The 24285-nt window shown below is 55.3% G+C and overlaps 1 protein-coding gene across 1 annotated transcript in view; it reads left to right on the plus strand.

The window, feature by feature from the left end:
• Nucleotides 1-4301: 4301 nt before the first annotated feature.
• LOC144951228 (discoidin domain-containing receptor 2-like) overlaps nt 4302-24285 on the plus strand; it is a gene marked incomplete at its 5' end in the record, with an annotated part of 44751 nt that continues 24767 nt past the window's right edge. The window contains 1 exon segment of the mRNA XM_078881377.1: nt 4302-4385. Coding sequence (XP_078737503.1) covers nt 4302-4385 — 84 coding nt within the window.

A 24285-nucleotide genomic window follows, 5' to 3' on the forward strand; every position in this document is an offset into this window, starting at 1 on the left:
CATGCGGGCTACATGACCCAGCCAACGCATCCTTGCCTGTCTTAGGAGTTCATCGATGGGACTTTGTCCAGATCTTTCAAGGATTTGTGAGCTCCTCACACAATGGACACTGGTTAAACCCAGGATGGATTGTAGGCAGGCCAGCCGAAATGTTTCTAACCGGCGAAGATGCTCCATTAGGGGGTCCACGTTTCGCAAGCGTAGAGAAGGCAAGGCATGACTGTGGCCAAGAAGATCTGAAGCTTTGTGTGGAGCGACAGACCAGGTAGCTTCCACACAGCGTTACGCAACCGATGAAAATATAATTCCGCTCGACTGATTCGAAGTGAGATCTCTGCTGTTAAACTGGAGCCCGTCATGAGTACACTGCCCAGGTGTGGGAAACTCTCCACTCTCTCCACAACTACCCCATCACCAATTGCGAGTTGTGTGGGTGGAGTGTCCGATGGGACAAAATACCCAGGCAGGTGCTTAGTTTTGGTGGGGCTGATGGTAAGTCCCCACCTCTTAGTGGCACGCTCCAGTTTCAGCAGCGGTAGATCATCGGCAAACATAACGTGTTTGAGCAATAGGGAGCCATCCCTTGACTGCACCCGGGCATCGATCAGCCCCCCATTGTATCTGTACCAGATGGAAATTCCTCCAGTACAGCCATCGAAGGCTTCACGAACAACACGAACCTCCAAGCAAAGGATGCGGTAAGCCTCCTCATTCTATGACGTGGGATGCTGTCAACCCCAGCCGGAAGTGATGATGAAATTCTCGCTGGCCACTTTCATCAGCTAGCTAAGACCAGGCCACCGTGGGTTTGAACGTGGTCCTGGCTGTACACCGATCACCGGAGTGGAAGAATGGCAGGCGCATGTTACAGATAACAAGTCGATGGTCAGTGGGCAGATCAGTTCCACGGTAGGTCCTGGTGTCAAGACCATGGGCCCGCATCCGCTGTTCCGTCACTATGTAGTCCAGCAAATTTTCTTAGACCCACCCACCCACTCACACACACCCACTCACATACACCCCATCCACTCACACACACCCACTCACAAATACATACACACACCCACTCACACCCCACCCACTCATGCACACCCACCCACACACACCTACTCACACACACACACCCACTCACACACACCCACTCACACACACCCACACCCGTTCACACACCCACACACACCCACTCACACACACACACCCACTCACACACCCACTCAAACACACCCACACACACACACCCACTCACACATACTCACACACACACACACCCACACCCACTCCCCCCGTGTCTGTTTGCCCAGCTGCTGCCCTCCACCACGGGTGGGGGGGGTGAGTGGGTGGGGGGTGAGTAGGTGGGGGGTGAGTAGGTGGGGGTGAGTAGGTGGGGGTGAGTAGGTGGGGGGTGAGTGGGGGTGAGTGGAGGGTGAGTGGGTGGGGGTGTGTAGGTGTGAGTGGGGGGTGAGTGGGTGGGGGGTGAGTGGGGGTGAGTAGGGGTGTGTAGGTGTGAGTGGGGGGTGAGTGGGTGGGGGTAAATAGGGGTGAGTGGGGGTGAGTGGGTGGTCATGTGGTCCCTCGCCCACCCGCAGCGGGCACCGCGCGAGGGGCTCGCGGTGCAGTGCGCAGCAGCGGCCACGTGGTGGCGCCCTCCCGACACGCACGACAACCACGTCTGTGTGTGTCTGTGTGTGTCTGTGTGTGTCTGTGTGTCTGTGTGAGTCTGTGTGTCTGTGTGTGTCTGTCCGTCTGTGTGTCTGTGTGGGTTTCTGTGTGTGTCTGTGTCTGTGGGTCTCTGTGTGGGTCTCTGTGGGTATCTGTGTCTGTGGGTCTCTGTGTTTGTCTGTGTGTGTCTCTGTGTGTGTATGTCTGTGTGTGTCTGTGTGTGTGTGTCTGTGGATCTCTGTGTGGGTCTCTGTGGGTCTCTGTGTCTGTGGGTCTCTGTGGGTCTCTGTGTCTGTGGGTCTCTGTGTCTGTGGGTCTCTGTGTGTGTGTCTGTGTGTGTCTGTGTGTGTGTGGGTCTCTGTGGGTCTCTGTGTCTGTGGGTCTCTGTGTGGGTCTGTGTGTGGGTCTCTGTGGGTCTCTGTGTGTGTCTGTGTGTGTCTGTGGGTCTCTGTGTGAGTCTCTGTGTGAGTCTCTGTGTGTGTCTGTGTGTGTGTCTGTGGGTCTCTGTGTGGGTCTCTGTGTGTCTGTGGGTCTCTGTGTGGGTCTGTGTGGGTCTCTGTGTGTGTGTCTGTGTGGGTTTCTGTGTGTGTCTCTGGGTCTCTGTGTGGGTCTCTGTGTGTGTCTGTGGGTCTCTGTGTGTGTCTGTGGGTCTCTGTGTGAGTCTGTGGGTCTCTGTGTGAGTCTGTGGGTCTCTGTGTGGGTCTGTGGGTCTCAGTGTGAGTCTGTGTGGGTCTCTGGGTCTCTGTGTGAGTCTCTGGGTCTCTGTGTGAGTCTGTGGGTCTCTGTGTGAGTCTGTGGGTCTATGTGTGGGTCTCTGTGTGAGTCTCTGTGTGTGTCTGTATGTGTCTGTGGGTCTCTGTGTGGGTCTGTGGGTCTCTGTGTGGGTCTGTGTGGGTCTCTGTGTGGGTCTCTGTGTGGGTCTGTGGGTCTCTGTGTGGGTCTCTGTGTGGGTCTGTGGGTCTCTGTGTGTGGCTGTGTGGGTCTATATTTGGGCCTGTGGGTCTCTGTGTGGGTCTCTGTGTGTGTCTGTGTGTGTCTGTGTGGGTCTCTGTGTGAGTCTGTGGGTCTCTGTGTGTGTCTGTGTGGGTCTCTGTGTGAGTCTGTGGGTCTCTGTGTGAGTCTCTGTGTGTGTCTGTGTGTGTTTGTGGGTCTCTGTGTGGGTCTGTGGGTCTCTGTGTGGGTCTCTGTGTGGGTCTGTGGGTCTCTGTGTGGGTCTCTGTGTGGGTCTCTGTGTAGGTCTCTGTGTGGGTCTGTGGGTCTCTGTGTGGGTCTCTGTGTGTGTCTGTGGGTCTGTTTGGGTCTGTGGGTCTCTGTGTGGGTCTCTGTGTGTCTATGGGTCTCTGTGTGAGTCTGTGGGTCTGTGTGTGGGTCTGTGGTTCTCTGTGTGATGAGTCTATGGGTGTCTGTGTGATGAGTCTATGGGCCTCTGTGTGGGTCTCCCTGTGAGTCTATGTATGGGTCTGTGGGTCTTTGTGTGGGTCTGTGGGTCTCTGTGTGAGTTTGTGGGTCTCTGTATGAGTCTGTGGGTCTCCGTGTGATGAGTCTTTGTGTGTCTGTGTGATGAGTCTATGGGTGTCTGTGTGATGAGTCTATGGGTGTCTGTGTGAGTCTATGGGTCTCTGTGTGAGTCTATTGATCTCAGCATCAGAATGTTTATTCATACTGGAGGAATCCGATGAGCTAAGAAGCTAATTTTGTCACGCATCTGAATCCAGGATCGTAACGTTGCCGACTCGAGAATTAATGCTAATTCTAGGTAATTGCAACAACGACGTGAACGAGCTAACGAACCGGCATGACCGGATGTCAAATCTAAATTCTTTATTAATTTAATTATAATCAGCACCGCCGTGACGTCACAAGGAGCCCGGCCTGACCCTGGCGCGTGGTGCTGTCAATCACGGAGGGGGAGAGGGAGGGGGGCAGGGGGAGAGGGGGGAGAAGCGGCGAGAGAAAATCTCGCACAGTGAGAGGGAGGGAGGACACGGGGAGAGACATTCAGACACAGAGAGGCACAAGGAGACAGAGAGAGAGAGACACACACAGAGAGGCACAGAGGGGCACAGAGAGACAGAGAGACACACAGAGAGTCAGAGAGACACAGAGAGAGACACACACAGAGAGACACACACAGAGAGACACACACAGAGAGATAGAGAGAGAGAGACACACACACAGAGAGACACAGAGAGATACACACATAGAGAAACAGAGTCGGAGAGGCACAAACACAGAGTGAGGCACGGATAGAGGCACAAAGTGAGAGCGAGAGACACAGTGAGAGAGAGAGAGATAGGGGCACACACAGACACACACACAGAGAGTGAAGGACACACACAGACACACACACACACAGAGAGTGAAGGACACACACAGAGACACACACACACAGAGTGAAGGACACACACACAGACACACACAGACACACACACAGACACACACACAGACACACACACACAGACACACACACAGAGACACACACAGACACACACACACACACACAGGCACACACAGACACACACACACACAGACACACACACACACACACAGACACACACACACAGACACACACACACAGACACACACACACACAGGCACACACAGACACACACACAGAGTGAGTGAGAGACGGAGTGACCGATACTCTAGCGCAGAGGGACCGGGCAGGGTCTCCACCCCGACACCGCGAGGAGGGAGCCTGCGATAAGGTGGACGAGGTGGACGAGGTGGGTGACGTTGACTTTCGGGTCGTTCTTCTATTGCAACTTGCCGGTCTGTGTGTGAACACATCCGCACTGGGAAAGACAAAGACGGCCGGGGGCTTTTGTTTTCATAGACGCTGCTGATACTCGCTTACAGCACTTGCCGCAACAGTGTGGGCGGGCTATACGGGGGATCTTTGGCTTTATTTTTGTGTGTACACACGTGCACACACACACGTGCACACACACAGCACACACACACACACGTGCACACACACATTGTTGGTGCTGGCCACCTAGGTCGACTCAGCCTCAAATGAGTTACCTGGTGTGGTGTGTAAACATCGCCACTGGGGAGACAAAGGCGGCCGGGCGTGGTGCTGGCCACCCCACCCCCTCGTGTGCCACAGTGCCGGTCTTCATAGGTGCTGCTACTCGCTAACAGCACTTGCCCCAACAGTCTGCTAAGGCTACACGGGGGATCTTTGTGTGTGTGTGTGTACAAAGACAAAGACCCCCCGTATAGCCTGCTCGTTACACGGGTGGGTGGACAGCACGATGCCCGAGCGCCTTTGTCTCCCCAGGGGCGATGTTTGCACACGTGTTCACACACACACGTGTACACACACACACGTGCACACACACACACGCACACACGTGTACACACGCACACAACCCACAGTGCCAGTAGCCTTCGCCGCTACTAGCTAACAGCACTTGCCCCAACAGTCTGTTAAGGCTACACGGGGGAGCTTTGTCTTTGTACTCGTTTGCAACACGTTTTGGTGTGTGTACAATTTTGAACACGTTTTGTGTGGGTGAATGCGTGTGCTCATGTTTGTATGTGTGTGTGTATGTGTGTGTGTATATGTGTGTGTATGTGTACACGCAGCACACACACACACACAATTTGTGTGTATGCGGCCCGAGTTAAATTCCCGCTCACGGCCAACACCACCAGTGACGATTATCTGAACCGGTCCTGGGCCTCCCCTAGGTCGACTCAGCCTCAAATGAGTACCTGGGACGGTGGTGCAGTTAAACATCGTTGTCGTCGTTGTTGTTGGTGGTGGTGGTGCCCGTGACTGCGTCGTGAACTCCGCGTCCGTGAAGGGTTGTGTGGAATGTCATCCTGGGCCTCCCCTAGGTCGACTCAGCCTCAAATGAGTACTTGGTACGGTGGTGCAGTTAAACATCGTTGTTGTCGTCGTTGTCGTCGTCGTCGTTGTTGTTGGTGGTGCCCGTGACTGCGTCGTGAACTCCGCGTCCGTGAAGGGGTTGAAGGGTTGTGTGGAATGTCATCCGCGGACTTTCACAAATCGGCCCGGCGGGGTGGCCCCGCCGAGTCTCGTGCCGACGTTTTACGACGAGGGCCCTGCCCAGTGGTTCTTTCCTTGTCCATCCGCAGTAGAGGTTTCTGCTGCTGCTGCTGTTGCGTGCAGGGTAGTTGCAGGGTAGTTGCAGGCTAGTTGCTCGCTAGTTGCTCGGTGGTTGCTGGGCCGTGTGAGACGCTACCGCAGGGAGTGTAACAGTCTCGGTGCCATAAATAAAAATGCTCGTCTCGAAATAGCGCAGAGACAAAACCACAACCACCACCACCACTACTACCACTACAACAACAACCACCACCACCACTACAACAACAACCACCACTACAACAACCACCACCACTACAACAACAACCACCACCACCACTACAACAACAACGACCACCACCACTACAACAACCACCACTACAACAACCACCACTACAACAACCACCACCACTACAACCACCACTACAACAACAACCACAACTACAACCACTAACCACCACCACCACCACCACTACAACAACAACAACCACAACTACAACCACTACAACCACCACTACAACCACCACTACAACCACCACTACAACAACAACCACAACTACAACCACTAACCACCACCACCACCACTACAACAACCACCACCACCACCACCACTACAACAACCACCACCACTACAACAACAACAACCACCACCACCACCACCACCACCACTACAACAACCACCACCACTACAACAACAACCACCACCACTACAACAACAACCACCACCACCACGACACGTGACGAGGCTAGCGATCGTCCTCTCCTGCGGCTGGGGGTGTGCCCCGTGCCCCCAAATTGGGGGGGGGGGGGCAGATGCGGTGGTGGCGCGTGTGGAGGGCAGGTGGGTTGTGATACAACCTCCCTCCCTCCCCCTAGGGATGATCGATTAATCGATTTCAAATCGAAATCGCAATTTGAAACAATGCGATTAGCAAATCGTAAAGGCTGCGATTTTTTTAGCGATTTAAAAAGTCCTCTTACTTTGTTATTGGAATTGTTTGATTTATTATAACTTTTTTTTATGTAACTTAACAATTGTTCTATGTTTGATTGTTCTATTTCAATTACACATTTTAATAAATACATGCTGGAAGCAATTCATATCGTTTAATTTCTCAGCCTTGCATAAGAATACAAAGAGCAGTTCATTTTGTGATGGTATCACGTGGTAATGCTCCATCACATGCTGTAAATCTATTACACAGTCAATGTTGAACTGAAGCTTGACTTGAAACAATGTAACCGCAAATCGCAATCGATCTGTCAGAAATCGCAAATCGCTCAGCCCCCCCCCCGCCCCCCCGCCCCCCCGCCCCCCGCCCCCCCGCCCCCCGCCCCCCCGCCCTCCCCCCAGCCCCCCCCAGCCCCCCCCAGCCCCCCCCAGCCCCCCCCCCAGCCCCGCCCCCCCCATTGTTAACCTGCGGGGCCAGGAGATGGAATCGAACCGTGACCCTCTGGGTCGCAGGTTCCGTACTGCTCAGCGCTGCACCGCCACTGCTACCATTGGCAGCGTCCCAACATTGTTGTGATGATTGTGGTGGTGGTTGTGGTGACGGTGGTGATGGTGGTTGTGATGGTGGTGGTGATGGTGATGATGGTGGTGCTGGTGGTAGTGATGATGGTGGTTGTGATTGTGGCGAAGGTGCTGATGGTGATGATGGTGGTGGTGATCGTGGTGCTGGTGGTGGTGCTGGTGGTGGTGCTGGTGGTGGTGATGATGGTGGTGGTGATCGTGGCGAAGGTGGTGGTGGTGGTGTTGTTGATCGTGGCGATGGTGGTGGTGCTGGTGGTGGTGGTGATGATGGTGGTGGTGATCGTGGCGAAGGTGGTGATGGTGATGATGGTGGTTGTGATCGTGGTGATGATGGTGGTGCTTTTGATGGTGGTGTTGGTGGTGATGATGGTGGTGCTGGTGGTGGTGATGATGGTGGTGTTGGTGGTGGTGATGGTGGTGGTGTTGGTGGTTGTGATGACCCGGCAAAGGAATGTGCCACATGGGTGTGAGAATCGACGAGTACACGCAGACTCACACACTCACTTACACACACACACTCACTTACACTCACTAACTCACACTCACACACTCACTCACACACACGCACTCACTCACTTACACACTCAGTCACTTACACACTCACTAACTCACACACTAACTCACACACTCACTTACACACACACTCACACACACACTCACTTACACACTCACTCACTTACACACTCACTAACTCACACACTAACTCACACACTCACTTACACACTCACTCACTTACACACTCACTAACTCACACACTAACTCACACACTCACTTACACACACACTCACACACACACTCACTTACACACTCACTCACTTACACACTCACTAACTCACACACTAACTCACACACTCACTTACACACACACACTCACTTACACACTCACACACACATTCACACACTCACTCAGTTACACACTCACACTCACACACTCACTCACACACTCACACACACACTTTCACACACACACTCACTCACTTACACTCACACACTTACTCAGTCACACACACTCACTCACTTACACTCACACACTTACTCAGTCACACTCACGCACCCTCATAGTTGAGTCTAACAGCGGGGGGACACGTGTGGTGGAGTAGAGTGTGAGCAACTCCCAGCGAGCAGGAAGAGTAGGCCGAACACCCTCTCCAGCCCGAGCCAGAGTGACTCTGTCAGGTCTTGAGCTGCCTCGCGTAGTGTGACCCGCATCAGCAGGGATTCACCTTCCATCAGCAGGCCGCTGCGGTGGCTAGGAGATGTTTACTACCTCGCCTGGTGCACAGGAGGTCGTGGGTTCGATCCCGACCCTGACGCCTGCTGCTGTATATTTGGAGTTTGCGTGTCTCTCTCTCTCATCATCACCACAGTGGCTAGGAGATGTTGACTACCTCGCCTGGTGCACAGGAGGTCGTGGGTTCGATCCCAACCCTGAGTACGCCTGCTGCTGCTGTGTATTTGGAGTTTGCGTGTCTCTCTTTCATCATCACCACAGTGGCTAGGAGATGTTGACTACCTCGCCTGGTGCACAGGAGGTCGTGGGTTCGATCCCAACCCTGAGTACGCCTGCTGCTGCTGTGTATTTGGAGTTTGCGTGTCTCTCTTTCATCATCACCACAGTGGCTAGGAGATGTTGACTACCTCGCCTGGTGCACAGGAGGTCGTGGGTTCGATCCCGACCCTGACGCCTGCTGCTGCTGTATATTTTGAGTTTGCGTGTCTCTCTCTCATCATCATCACCACGGTGGCTAGGAGATGTTGACTACCTCGCCTGGTGCACAGGAGGTCGTGGGTTCGATCCCAACCCTGACTACGCCTGCTGCTGTATATTTGGAGTTTGTGTGTCTCTCTCTCCCCGTGATGGTCGCGTGGATTTGTCTCCAGCTCCGCCGCCTGTTTCCCCCCTCCACGTCTAGAAGCGGCAATTTACACGCGACGATGACCTTGGCGGTGGCGATGACAATTCTAGTTTATAATTATAATTTTTTTTTTTATAATGTATAATTATTATTTATAATTTTATTTATAAATTATAATTGTAAATTCTAAGCCGCTTACGTGGAGACGCTACATCACTTGCGATGGCCAGGATCGCTTCCGAAAGAGAGCTACTCCATGCAGCTTAGTGGTGGGGGGGGGGGTGCATAAGGGGGGGTGCACGGGGGGGGGTGCATAAGGGGGGGTGCACGGGGGGGGGGGGTGCATAAGGGGGGGTGCACGGGGGGGGGGGTGCATAAGGGGGGGTGCACGGGGGGGGGGTGCATGGGGGGGGTGCATGGGGGGGGTGCATGGGGGGGGTGCATGTCCGTCTAGACAACGCGACGTCGTCTAGACGGACCAAGATTCCGTAGGGCCCCGTGGGCTACAGGGTTACTTTGAGCCCCCCATGCCCCCCGCGCCCCCCCGTGCCCCCCGCGTCCCCCCCCCCCCCCGCGCCCCCCAGTAATATTTTCACAAGGAAGACAAAGTTAAAGAACTTTCCACTTCATCTCAGGAGTCGCTCCGGCCCCCAAAGCCCCGCGCCTTGAGCCGTCCCTGGCTCCTCGGGGCATCTTTGATGGTACATGTCGAGCGGCTGTGTCAATGTGGCACATCGCAGTGCACGAAGATACACAGACATGGGCCCAGATTCAACACACGGACACCCCACGCTCGCCTATGAATAGACACAGAGGCAAAGATGCCCCGTGTAGCCTGCAGCGCACTGTAGGGGCAAGTGCTGTTCGCGCCTACGGATGCCGGCACTGTGGCACACGAGGGGGGTGGTGTGGCGAGCACCACGCCCGGCCGCCTTTGTCTCCCCAGTGGCGATGTTTTACACACCGCGCCACGTACGCATTTAAAGCTGAGTCGACCTAGGGGAGGAACCAGGAGCGGTTCAGATAATCGTCGCCGGTGTTGGCCGCGAGCGGGAATCGAACTCGGCTCGCTCACCCTCTCACCAACTCACTCACCCACTCACTCACCTCGCTCACCCTCTCACCAACTCACTCACCCTCTCACCAACTCACTCACCCACTCACCCCCCACTCACTCACCAACTCACTCACCCACTCACTCACTCACCCTCTCACCAACTCACTCACTCACTCACCCTCTCACCAACTCACCCCCCCCCCACTCACTCACCTGGCTCACCAACTCACTCACCCACTCACTCACCCTCTCACCAACTCACTCACCCACTCACTCACTCACCCTCTCACCAACTCACTCACCCACTCACTCACACTCTCACCAACTCACTCACCCACTCACTCACTCACCCTCTCACCAACTCACCCACTCACTCGCTCACCAACTCACCAACTCACTCACCCACTCGCATGCAGAACAGGGAGGGGTGGGTGGACACGACACACACAACAACAACCTCCACCACGCGCAGATTGCGGTGCCCGTGTCGGCTATCGAACCCAGACACTGCAAGCTCCGAGGCACGAGGAGGAGTCATGGCCACGAGGCGACGCCACGGGCAGGAGCCTCTCCAAGAGCCGGGCTCACGAGAGACTCGGGCGGGGATCGTTGCGGGGTCATTGCCGGGGGAGAGAGAGGGAGCAGAGGGAGGAGGAGGGCGAGGAGAGGGAGGAGGAGGAGGGCGAGGAAGAGGAGGCGGCTCGCCCCTCGTCTCCGCCGGTATAAATCAGATTCCACCGCGTTCATAATCAAATCTCTGTCCAATTGCGGAGAGAGTCCCGTGCCCTTGATGCTGCTGCTACGTGAAGACACACACACACACAGACACACACACAGACACACACACACACACAGACACACAGACACACACACACAGACACACACACACAGACACACACACAGACACACACACAGACACACACACACAGACACACACACACACACAGACACACACACACAGACACACAGACACACACACACACACAGACACACACAGACACACACACACAGACACACACACAGACACACACACAGACACACACACACAGGCACACACACACACACAGACACACACACAGACACACAGACACACACACAGACACACACACACAGACACACACACACAGACACACACACACACACAGACACACACACAGACACACACACACAGACACACACACACACAGACACACACACAGACACACACACAGACACACACAGACCCACACACAGACACACACAGACACACACAGACACAGACACACACACACAGACACACCCACAGCTCAGTGGGAGCCTTACCTGGTAAATACAAGTTTAGTTTCTAGTTTTGATATCATTGTCTCCGTGACAGGTGTAAACAAAAACATCAGCATTGGAAAGACAAAGGCGGCCGGGGCGTGGTGCTGGCCACCCACCCCCTCGTGTGCCGTTCCGGCCTTCAAAGGTTCTCGCTAACAGCACTTGCCCCTCCAGTCTGTTAAGGCTATAGGGGGATCTTTGTCTTTGTGTACACGTGTGTGTGCATGAGTGTGTGTAGTTGTGGAGAGAGTGGAGAGTTTCCCGTACCTGGGCAGTGTGCTTATGACCAGCTCCGGTTTAGCAGCAGAGGTCTCACTCGGAATCAGTCGAGCGGCAATATCTTTAGATCGGCTGCGTAACGCTGTGTGGAAGCTACCTGGTCTGTCGCTCCGCACGAAGCTTCAGGTCTTCTCGGCCACGGTCATTCCCTCCCTTCTCTCCGCTTGCGAAACGTGGACCCCCCTAATGGAACATCTTCGCCGGTTAGAAACATTTAGGCTGGCCTGCCTACGATCCATCCTGGGTTTGACCAGGCTGGATTGTGTGAGGAGCTCACAAATCCTAGAAAGATCTGGACAAAGTCCCATCGGTGAGCTCCTCCGGCAGGCAAGGCTGCGTTGGCTGGGTCATGTAGCCCGCATGCCCAGCCACCGCATGCCTAAACAGCTTTTGTTCGGCCGGATCGAGGGGGCTAAACGAGCGCGGCACGGGCTAGAGAAGAGATGGAGTGATGTGGTACAGGAGAACGTGGAGCTGAGTGGCTTTGCTGATGAGCGGTACCAGCGGTGTCAAGATCGACTTCTGTGGAGGAGGCTCGTGAAGGACGGGGGGGGGGCGTGCCAGGCTAGGTGCAGGGAGGCTACTGGGCAGTTGGAGGGCAGTCGCCCTCCGGCAACAACGGAGGGCGGAGGAGCGACGCTCACAACAACGAGCGGAGCGCCGGGCGAGTCGGCACAGCAGGGGGCTACAGCTGCTGCTGCTGGTGGTGGTGGTGGTGCATCTGCCGGTCATCTCACTCAGCCCACGGCACCTGCTGGGTCTGTCCCGTGAGCCCCCTGCCAGCAGCGACACGTCACGTGGTAGCCTCAAAGTGCACCCAGCCTGGCACGGGCGCCGTGGTGACGTCGCCGTCGCTCAGTGGCGAATGGCGCGGGTGTTGGTGTGTGTACACGCGGATGTATGTGTGACACGTGTGTGTATGTACGTGTGTACACACCTCTCTGTGTGTACATCTGTGTGCGTGCACTGATGTGTGCACGTGTATGTGTGTACACACAGATGTGTGCACGTGTGTACGTACCTGATGTGTGTATCTGTGTGTGTGCACACGCACAGATGTGTGTATCTGTGTGCACACACACACGCACAGATGTGTGTGTGCGCACACACACACACACAGATGTGTGTGTGTGCACACACACACACGCACAGATGTGTGTGTGTGCACACACACACGCACAGATGTGTGTAAACGCATCTGTGTGTGTGTGTGCACACGTGTTGCTAATGTTGCCCATCGCTCACACGCGCGCGGTAATCGCGACATCGATCGCGACGCGGCGGGTCGCGACACGGGCGCGACACGGACGCGACCTTCACGTGAGACGCGGGGGATCGATGCCGCAGCTCGCGGGACAATCGCGGCACGAGGCACGAGCAGAGCCCGCTGCGTGACACACACGCACAGACACACACACACACAGGCACACACACACACAGGCACACACACACACGCACAGACACACACACACAGGCACACACACAGGCACACACACACACGGACAGACACACACACACACACATACACACGCACAGGCACACACACGCACAGACACACACACACACACAGGCACACACACAGGCACACACACACGGACAGACACACACATACACGGACAGACACACACACGGACAGACACACACAGGCATAAACACAGTCGGACAGGCACACACAGGTACACACACACATACACACACACAGGCACACACACACACGGACAGACACACATCTACACGGACAGACACACATCCACACGGACAGACACACACACACATACACACACGGACAGACACACACGGACAGACACACACAGGCACAAACACAGTCGGACAGGCACACACAGGTACACACGCACACACGGAAAGACACACACGGACAGACACACACGGACACATACACACACGGACACATACACACACACACGGACAGACACACATCCACACGGACACACACACACAGGCACACAGGGAGACACAGACAGACCCGTCAACACTCGAGGAGACACACTGACTGGCACACGGACACATGGACAGACGGGGAGGGAGAGAGACAGCGAGAGACAGAGACAGAGAGACAGCGAGAGACAGAGAGACAGAGACAGAGAGAGACAGACAGAGAAACAGCGAGAGACAGAGACAGAGAGAGATGGACAGACAGGAAGGAGAGACAAAGAGGGCGGACACACAAACAGACAGACGGACGGAGACATGGTGAGATCTGGTGAGATCTGGTGAGATCTGGTGAGACATGGTGAGATATGGTGAGATATGGTGAGACATGGTGAGATATGGTGAGATATGGTGAGACATGGTGAGATGTGGTGAGATCTGGTGAGATCTGGTGAGACATGGTGAGATATGGTGAGATATGGTGAGATGTGGTGAGATCTGGTGAGACATGGTGAGACATGGTGAGACATGGTGAGATGTGGTGAGATCTGGTGAGATCTGGTGAGACATGGTGAGACATGGTGAGATGTGGTGAGATCTGGTGAGATCTGGTGAGACATGGTGAGATATGGTGAGATGTGGTGAGATCTGGTGAGGTATGGTGAAATATGGTGAGATCTGGTGAGACATGGTGAGATCTGGTGAGACATGGTGAGATCGACGGGGAGAGAGAGAAACGAGGTGGGATGGAGAGATGGATGGGAGAGATTTCCCCGAGATGAGAGAAAGACTTTTTAGACTTTTAAACAACTTTTATTGCCGCCAGCAGCAACAGCACTGGAGGCGATTCCGATATGAAACCCACAAAGTCACCAGCAACACAAATAATCGCTATAAATCCACGCGCTGTGGCGCTAAATGCAGCGCGCACAACACGAAATAAAAGTCACGTGGTGGTGGTGGTGGTCATCGCGCACGCCACGGTGACGAGCGAGCGCTTCAGAAGGTGAACACCACGAGGAGGGTGCCGTCCACGCTGCTACAGAGAGGGGCTTGTCCGGCTCCCCAGCGTTGGAGGAAGACGCGCTGCACATCACCGACACGTGTGTGGTACATGGCGTGCTCCAACCGGAGCCGCGCCTTGAGCAGGCCCCTGAACACTGGAAGCAGCACAGAGCAGCCGTCAGTGTAATCTTGCAGCATCTTCTTCCTCGTTCTGTACACCGCCAACTTCGCCTGAGCACAGGCGAAGTTGGCGAGGTCACGGCGCTTGTTAGCCAGGTAAGGCACCACCCCATATACGAAGCTGCTGTTGTAGAAGGGCACCCCCAGTTTCTTGAAGATGTCCCCCGAAAGGCGGAACATTGGTGTGAGCCGCTGGTAGCGTAGGTACCGGTGGGGCAGATCCTCTCTGGCACCAGCGAGGCAGAGGTTGCAAACCGGTTTGATTTCTTACCCGTACCCGGCCGCACCAGGGTCGCAAACGGGTACCCGTACCCGTACCCGGCCGTACCCTACCCGTACCCGGCCAGGTACGGGTAGGTCCGGGTATCGGGTACCTGATTGCGACCTCTGGGATGAAGCCATGTTGCAGGCGCGGGTGGGTTGATTCTAGGAACTTGAATTGTGAGAAGAGACAAGACGTTGGGAAATGAGTGACAAACAGTTGCTCATATTCTTAGTTTTTTTCGGTAAAGTCACGTAGGTAAAAAAATAATATTATTCTTTTATTTTATTTTTATTAATTTACATTTTTTACCTACGTGACTTTACCGAAAAAACCTCAGAATATGAATCCTTGCAGTCACGAAAGCTTCAAATCTAGAACAGCTAGTGACTCACGGTCTACCCGTACCCGGCCGCACCAGGGTCGCAAACGGGAACCCGGCCGGGTACGGGTATAGCCGGGATATCGGGTAGGGTACGGGTATCGGGTACCCGGTTGCGACCTCTGCCAGCGAGACAGAGAGAGAGAGAGATTGTTATTGGACCCGGCGTGGACGATCGAAGTCTACCGGTCCCCAGTAACCGGGTTATGGGGGGGCGTCTCCACGCTCCTCATTCCGCGTCCCTCGCCCCGAGGAGCCCCCCCCTCCCCTCGCTTGCTCGCGGAAGCAGCACGCGGAGATTGATGGCTCCGTCTCCTTCCTCCGCGTGGCTGATGGTGATGGAGAGCGGCGGCAGCAGCAGCAGCCGCTGTAATTGTACATTGAGGCGGCTAATGGGCCAGGTGATCGCGTCATGCGGAGCGGGATATTGAGTGCATCGCTGCTGCTGTGGCGATTGTGATGACCTCTCCTTAGTATAGATATATGTGTGTGTCTGTGGGTCTCTGTGTGTGTGTCTGTGGGTCTCTGTGTGTGAGTCTGTGGGTCTCTGTGTGTGAGTCTGTGGGTCTCTGTGTGAGTCTGTGGGTATCTGTGTGAGTCTGTGGGTCTCTGTGTGTGAGTCTGTGGGTCTCTGTGTGAGTCTGTGGGTCTCTGTGTGAGTCTGTGGGTCTCTGTGTGTGAGTCTGTGGGTCTCTGTGTGAGTCGGTGGGTCTCTCTGTGTGAGTCCGTGGGTCTCTGTGTGAGTCTGTGGGTCTCTGTGTGAGTCTGTGGGTCTCTGTGTGAGTCTATGGGTCTCTGTGGGAGTCTGTGGGTCTCTGTGTGAGTCTGTGTGAGTCTGTGGATCTGTGTGAGTCTGTGGGTCTCTGTGTGTGAGTCTGTGGGTCTCTGTGTGTGAGTCTGTGGGTCTCTGGGTGAGTCTGTGGGTCTCTGTGTGAGTCTGTGTGAGTCTGTGGATCTCTGTGTGAGTCTGTGGGTCTCTGTGTGTGAGTCTGTGGGTCTCTGTGTGTGAGTCTGTGGGTCTCTGGGTGAGTCTGTGGGTCTCTGTGTGTGAGTCTGTGGGTCTCTGTGTGTGAGTCTGTGGGTCTCTGTGTGAGTCTGTGGGTCTCTGTGTGAGTCTATGGGTCTCTGTGTGAGTCTATGGGTCTCTGTGGGAGTCTGTGGGTCTCTGTGTGAGTCTGTGTGAGTCGGTGGGTCTCTATGTGACTCTATGGGTCCCCTTGACAACCACCACGAGACATGTTCTTGGCAGCGTAAAAGAGAACAACGAAACGTGTTTTAAACCCCGTCTAAATTCATTCATCTTGAGAATATATTCGCATTTTCATCTTTATTTAACTAGAGAGGCGGTCACGTGTGTGTGTGTTGTTTTGTTGGCTATCTCTCTCTGTCTCTGCGGGACACGTGCTGCTGGTAAGTTGACACTTTTCCTACAGCAAAACCACAGGGAGACTGAATTAGAGACAGAGCCAGTGGTGGAAATTCCACATTCCTATGGCGGGGGTGGGGGGAGGGGACGAGACGAGCGTACCCATAGGACAACCGCTGTTGCCTCCCTCCTACCCCATCCTAAAGACAAAGGTCCCCCATTTAGATTTAACACAGATTCACGGGGCAAGTGCTGCGAGCGAGCACCTATGAAGGCGGCACCGCGGCACGCGATGGGGAGGGTGGCAGGCACCACGCCCGACCGCCTTTGTCTCCCCAGTGGCGATGTTTACACAGCGCACCAGGTACTCATTTGAGGCTGAGTGGACCTAGAGGAGGTCCAGGACCGGTTCACACAATCGGGTCTGGTGTATGCCACAGACACACACACACACAGACACACACAGACAGACACACACAAAGACACACACACAGACACACACACAGACACACACACAGACACACACACAGACACACACACAGACAGACAAACAGACACACACACACAGACACACAGACACACACACAGACACACACACACACAGACACACAGACACACACACAGACACAAACACACAGTCACACACACACAGACACCGTGGTATCCGCAGGGAGGGAGGCAGAGATGATGATTGGACTGTCCCCCCCCCACCGCTCCCATCACGACCTGGAGTTGAACTCGCGGCTCCCAAGTGGGAGCCCCCCCCCCCCACTGGGAGCCCCTCCCCCCACTGGGAGCCCCCCCCCCACCCTGTACCGCGCCGAAACAACGATCACGTCACGTGCTGCCAGTCGTGGTGGTGTCGAGTGCGTTGTTTCAGAGTCACGCACACACCACACACTACACTATACATTACACACTACACTATACTACTATACACTACACTACTACACTACACATTACACTATACACTACTATACACTACACTATACATTACACACTACACTATACTACTATACACTACACTACTACACTATACACTACTATACACTACACTATACACTACTACACTACACTATACGCTACACACTATACTACACACTACACTATACACTACACTACTATACACTACACTACTATACACTACACACTACACTACACATTACACTACACACACTACACACTATTGGGGGTGGGGGGGTTTCGGCTGAGCCACAAGGCCGAGGGCAGCGTCCAGAGCGGAAGGGAGAGGGGGGAGAGAAAGTGAGAGTGGGAGAGTTCGGGAGAGAGATAAAGAGAGCGCAAGGGAGGGAGGGGGGCACAGGGAAAGGGAGTGAGAGCAGGAGGGGGGAGAGAGGGGCGAGTGAGAGGGGGGTGCTGGGAGAGAAAGTGACAGAGGGAGTGGGAGGGAGTTAGGGAGAGGGGGGGGACGAGAGAGAGAGTGAGAAGAGTGAATGAGAGATAAAGGGAGAGCGAGAGCGAGAGAAGAGTGAATGAGAGATGAAGGGAGAGCGAGAGAGGGGGGGGGAGTTTGATTGCCGCGTTGCGACTTGTCCCAGCATCGTACTCGAGGCGGCGTCTCCCCGCGCGGAGCGCCGCGGTGAGGGGGTGATGAGCTGCAGGGCTCATCCACCCACTCACTCACCCACTCACTCACTCACCCACTCACCCACTCACTCACTCACTCACCCACTCACTCACTCACCCACTCACTCACTCATCCACCCACTCACTCACTCACCCACTCACTCACCCACTCACTCACTCACACCACTCACCCACTCACTCACTCACCCACTCGCTCACCCACTCACTCACTCACCCACTCGCTCACCCAATCACCCGCCCCCTCACCCCCGAGTGTGACGCTCGCTGCGTCTCGCAGCTGCGCCGCGCTAACGGAGCGAGCGGCGCTGCTGCTGCGGCGGCGAGCCCCGGGGACCGCCTGTTGGTGGTGGGGGGGGGGTGGTGGTGGGGGGGGGGTGGGGGGGGTGGTGTGGGGGGTGGTGGGGGGGGGGGGGGTTGGCGTGTGGTGGTGGGGGCCGCCGGCCGGGCTCTGAGCGAGGCCTCTGGGGCCCCCCCGAGGTCCTCGCGGTCACGGCCAGCGAGGGGCGGGGGTGGCCCGGGAGGGGGGGAGATGCCCCCGTGGTTTGTGTGTATTCGTGATTTCGTGTGGAGAGACAAAGACGGGAAGGAGGTGGAATCATTCGCCGAAGAATCTTGCACCGCGACTCGCTCCGTGTGAGACTTAGAACTGTGACGATCCTCATCATACCTCACAGTCTCATGGCTCAGTTTTCAAGAGGGTCCTGCCCACATTTCTCAAAGTTCGAGGTCACGGTGGGCTAGGAGGTGTTGACTACCTCGCCTGGTCTACAGGAGGTCGTGGGTTCGATCCGATCCTGACGCCTGCTGCTGTATATTTGGAGTTTGCGTGTCTCTCTCTCATCATCATCACGGTGGCTAGGAGATGTTAACTACCTCGCCTGGTGTGCAGGAGGTCGTGGGTTCGATCCCGACCCTGACGCCTGCTGCTGTATATTTGGAGTTTGTATCGTAACACCCTCTTCCACCCGACGGGATTATAACTGGTGGTGTGTGGTGGTGGCGTGGTTTGTGTGTGTCGGGAGCGGTGGCGCAGTGGTTAGCGCACCGTATGTGTGTAGGGAGCGGTGGCGCAGTGGTTATCGCACCGTTTGTGTGTGTGGGTGTAGGGAGCGGTGGTGCAGTGGTTAGCACGCTGCGCTACGAACCCGGCCACCCGAGTTCAATTCTAATTCACGGCCAACACCAGTGGCGATTATCTGAACTGGTCCTGGGCCTCCGTAGGTCGACTCGGCCTCAAATGAGTACCTGGTGCGGTGTGTAAACATCAGCATTGGGAGACAAAGGCGGCCGGGCGTGGTGCTGGCCACCCATCTCTTCGTGTGCCGTTCCGGCCTTCATGGGTGCCACTCGCTAACAGCACTTACCTCAATGCCCTGCTAAGGCTATACAGGGGATCTCTGCCTTTGTGTGTGAGCACGTGGTTTAGGAGTGTGTGGTGTGAGAGTGAACACGTGGTTTAGGAGTGTGTGTGAGAGAGAGAGTGAACACGTGGTTTAGGAGTGTGTGTGAGAGAGTGAGTGAACACGTGGTTTAGGAGTGTAGTGTGTGTGAGAGAGAGTGAACACGTGGTTTAGGTGTGTGTGTGAGAGAGGTGAACAAGTGGTTTAGGAGTGTGTGTGTGAGAGAGAGTGAACACGTGGTTTAGAGTGTGTGTGTGAGAGTGAAACGTGGTTTAGGAGTGTGTGTGTGTGTGAGAGTGAAAGTGGTTTAGGGGTGTGTGTGTGAGAGGAGTGAAAGTGGTTTTGGAGTGTGTGTGTGAGGAGTGAACGTGGTTTAGGAGTGTGTGTGAGAGAGAGTGAACGTGGTTTGGGAGTGTGTGTGAGGAGTGTAGAGTGTGTGTGAGTGAGTGTGAGTGTTTTGTGAGTGTTGTGAGGTGAACAGTGGTTTAGGAGTGTGTGTGTGTTGTGAGAGTGATAGGTGGTGTTAGGAGTGTGTGTGAGGAGAGTGAAACGTGGTTTAGGAGTGTGTGTGTGAGAGAGTGACAGTGGTTTAGGAGTGTGTGTGTGAGAGAGAGAGAGTGACACGTGGTTTAGGAGTGTGTGTGTGTGAGTGAACACGTGGTTTAGGAGTGTGTGTGTGAGAGAGTGAACACGTGGTTTAGGAGTGTGTGTGAGAGAGAGAGTGAACACGTGGTTTAGGAGTGTGTGTGTGAGAGAGTGAAACGTGGTTTAGGAGTGTGTGTGAGAGAGAGAGTGAACACGTGGTTTAGGAGTGTGTGTGAGAGAGAGAGTGAACACGTGGTTTAGGAGTGTGTGTGATGTGAACACGTGGTTTAGGAGTGTGTGTGTGTGTGAGAGAGAGTGAACACGTGGTTTAGGTGCGTGTGTGTGTGAGAGAGAGTGAACACGTGGTTTAGGAGTGTGTGTGTGAGAGAGAGTGAACAGTGGTTTAGGAGTGTGTGTGTGAGAGAGAGTGAACACGTGGTTTAGGAGTGTGTGTGAGAGAGAGAGTGAACACGTGGTTTAGGAGTGTGTGTGAGAGAGAGAGTGAACACGTGGTTTAGGAGTGTGTGTTGAGAGAGAGAGTGAACACGTGGTTTAGGAGTGTGTGTGTGTGAGTGAACACGTGGTTTAGGAGTGTGTGTGTGAGAGAGAGTGAACACGTGGTTTAGGAGTGTGTGTGTGAGAGAGTGAACACGTGGTTTAGGAGGTGTGTGTGAGAGAGAGAGTGAACAGTGGTTTAGGAGTGTGTGTGAGAGAGAGTGACATGTGGTTTAGGAGTGTGTGTGTGAGGAGATGTGAAACGTGGTTTAGGAGTGTGTGTGTGAGAGAGAGTGAACACGTGGTTTAGGGAGTGTGTGTGTGAGAGAGAGTGAACACGTGGTTTAGGAGTGTGTGTGAGAGAGAGAGTGAACACGTGGTTTAGGAGTGTGTGTGTGTGTGAGCGCGTGTGCTGCTGACAGATCCCCCTCCACCGAGTGCATGCGTCTCTCTTCTCTCTGTGCCCATGGACAGGTGCTCCGCGCCTCTCAACTCGCACCCAGCCTCGCGCTCTGCCCCCACTCGCTTTCTGTCCGTCGTACGCTCACACACTCGCTCGTTTACTCTCTCACCCACTCGCTCGCTCACTCACTCACTCGCTCCATCACTCGATTACTCACTCACTCCCTCACCACCGTCACCACTCGCTCATCACTCACTCACCCACTCGCTCCATCACTGGATCACTGACTCACTCACTCGCTTACCTACCCGCTCACTCACTTGTTCACTCAGCTACTCGCTCGATCACCCACTCGCTCATCACTCGATCACTCTCATATGACGATGATGGCAGCAGCGATGATGATGACGGCAGCAGCGTGATGATGACGATGATGCAGCAGCGATGATGATGACGGCAGCAGCGATGATGATGACGATGATGGCAGCAGCGATGATGATGATGATGGCAGCAGCGATGATGATGATGATCAAGCAGCTCGATGTCCAGCGTGGATGTCCTCTTGCTGCTGCTGCTGGCTTCAGCAAAGAGAGGAGAGAGACTTCGTGTCGTGTCGCTCTTCCTCCTCCTCTCCGTTGAAGGAGCCAGACCACGCAGCTTGAATGGCTACAGTCGCATACTGGGGATAAGGGAAGGGGGAGAGACAAAGGCGGTCGGGCGTGGTGCTGGTCAACCACCTCACCACAGCGTGTCCGTGCGCGTTCGCCTTCGTAGGCGCTGCCGCTGCTCGCGAACAGATCTTGCCAGAAGCTGCAAGAGGCTACACGGTGTGGGGGGATCTTTGTCTTTGCTAGAGGCGTTGCGAAGCCTCTGTCGGGATCCCACAGAGTTAGAGGGGTCGTGGTGGTGGGGTAGGTGGTAGTGAGGGGGTGAGGTGGTGTGTGGTATGTGGTGGGGGTGTGGTGGTGGTGTGTGGTGGTGGTGTGGGATAGTGATGTGTGGGGGTGGTTGGTGGTATGTGGTGTGTGTGTGGTGGTGGTGGGGGTGTTGGTGTGTGGTAGTGATGTGTGGTGCTGTGTGGTGTAGTGTGGTGTTGGGTGTGTGTGGTGGTGTGGTGGTGGTGGGTGTGGGGGGTGTGTGGGTGTGGTGTGTGTGTCGCTGTGTGTGTGTTGGTGGGCTAGCTGGTGTGTGTGTGGTGGGGCTAGGGCTGTGTGTGTGTTGTGTGGTGGGCTAGGGCTGTGTGAGTGTGTGTGGTGGGCTAGGGCTGTTGTGTGTGTGTGTGGTGGGGCTAGGGCTGTGTGGTGTGTATGTGTGGTGGGGCTAGGGCTGTGTGGTGTGTGTGTGTGGTGGGCTAGGCTGTGTGGTGTGTGTGTGGTGGGGCTAGGGCTGTGTGGTATGTGTGTGGTGGGCTAGGGCTGTGTGGTGTGTGTGTGTGGGGCTAGGGCTGTGTGGTGTGTGTGTGGTGGGCTAGGGCTGTGTGGTATGTGTGTGGTGGGGCTAGGGCTGTGTGGTGTGTGTGTGGTGGGGCTAGGGCTGTGTGGTGTGTGTGTGGTGGGGCTAGGGCTGTGTGGTGTTTGGTGGGGCTAGGCTGTGTGGTGTGTGTGGTGGGGCTAGGGCTGTGTGGTTGTGTGTGGTGGGGCTAGGGCTGTGTGGTGTGTGTGTGGTGGGGCTAGGGCTGTGTGGTGTGTGTGTGGTGGCTAGAGCTGTGTGGTGAGTGTGTGTGGTGGGGCTAGGGCTGTGTGGTGTGTGTGTGGTGGCTAGGGCTGTGTGGTGTGTGTGTGTGGTGGGGCTAGGGCTGTGTGGTGTGTGTGTGTGGTGGGCTAGGGCTGTGTGGTGTGTGTGTGGTGGGCTAGGGCTGTGTGGTGTGTGTGTGTGGTGGGGCTAGGGCTGTGTGGTGTGTGTGTGTGGTGGGCTAGGCTGTGTGGTGTGTGTGTGGTGGGGCTAGGGCTGTGTGGTGTGTGTGTGGTGGGGCTAGGGCTGTGTGGTGTGTGTGTGGTGGCTAGGGCTGTGTGGTGTGTGTGTGTGGTGGGGCTAGGGCTGTGTGGTGTGTGTGTGGTGGGGCTAGGGCTGTGTGGTGTGTGTGTGGTGGGCTAGGGCTGTGTGGTGTGTGTGTGGTGGGGCTAGGGCTGTGTGGTGTGTGTGTGGTGGGGCTAGGGCTGTGTGGTGTGTGTGTGGTGGGGCTAGGGCTGTGTGGTGTGTGTGTGGTGGGCGTAGGGCTGTGTGGTTGTAAAGTTGATTGTGGGGGGGGCGTCAGCTGTGCACACGCGACGCTGCTGCTGAGCTGCCTCCTCGCAGCTGTGAGCCCCCCCCCACCTCGCCCTCCCACCTCGCCCCCCCACCCCCCATCCCCTGGGGCTCCGCTGTAGCCTTGAGTCGATGAGCCGCTGCATTCCAACGAGAGCCAAGACGAACAGCCACGTGCAGCGAGACCACACACACAGTCACACACAGACACACACACACACACAGACACACACACACACAGACACACACACACAGACACACACACACACACAGACACACACACACAGACACACAGACACACACACAGTCACACAGACACACAGACACACACACACACAGTCACACACACACACAGACACACACACACAGACACACACACACACACAGTCACACACACACACACACAGACACACACACACAGTCACACACACACACACACAGACACACACACACACAGACACACACACACACACACAGACACACAGACACACACACACAGACACACACAGACACACACACACACACAGTCACACACACACACACAGACACACGCACAGTCACACACAGACACACACACACAGACACACACACACAGACACACCACACAGACACACACAGACACACAGACACACACACACAGACACACACAGACACACAGACACACACACAGACACACAGACACACACACAGACACACAGACACACACACAGAGACACAGACA

This window comes from Lampetra fluviatilis, chromosome 61, assembly GCF_964198595.1.
Source record: "Lampetra fluviatilis chromosome 61, kcLamFluv1.1, whole genome shotgun sequence".
NCBI classification, from domain to species: Eukaryota; Metazoa; Chordata; class Hyperoartia; order Petromyzontiformes; family Petromyzontidae; genus Lampetra; species Lampetra fluviatilis.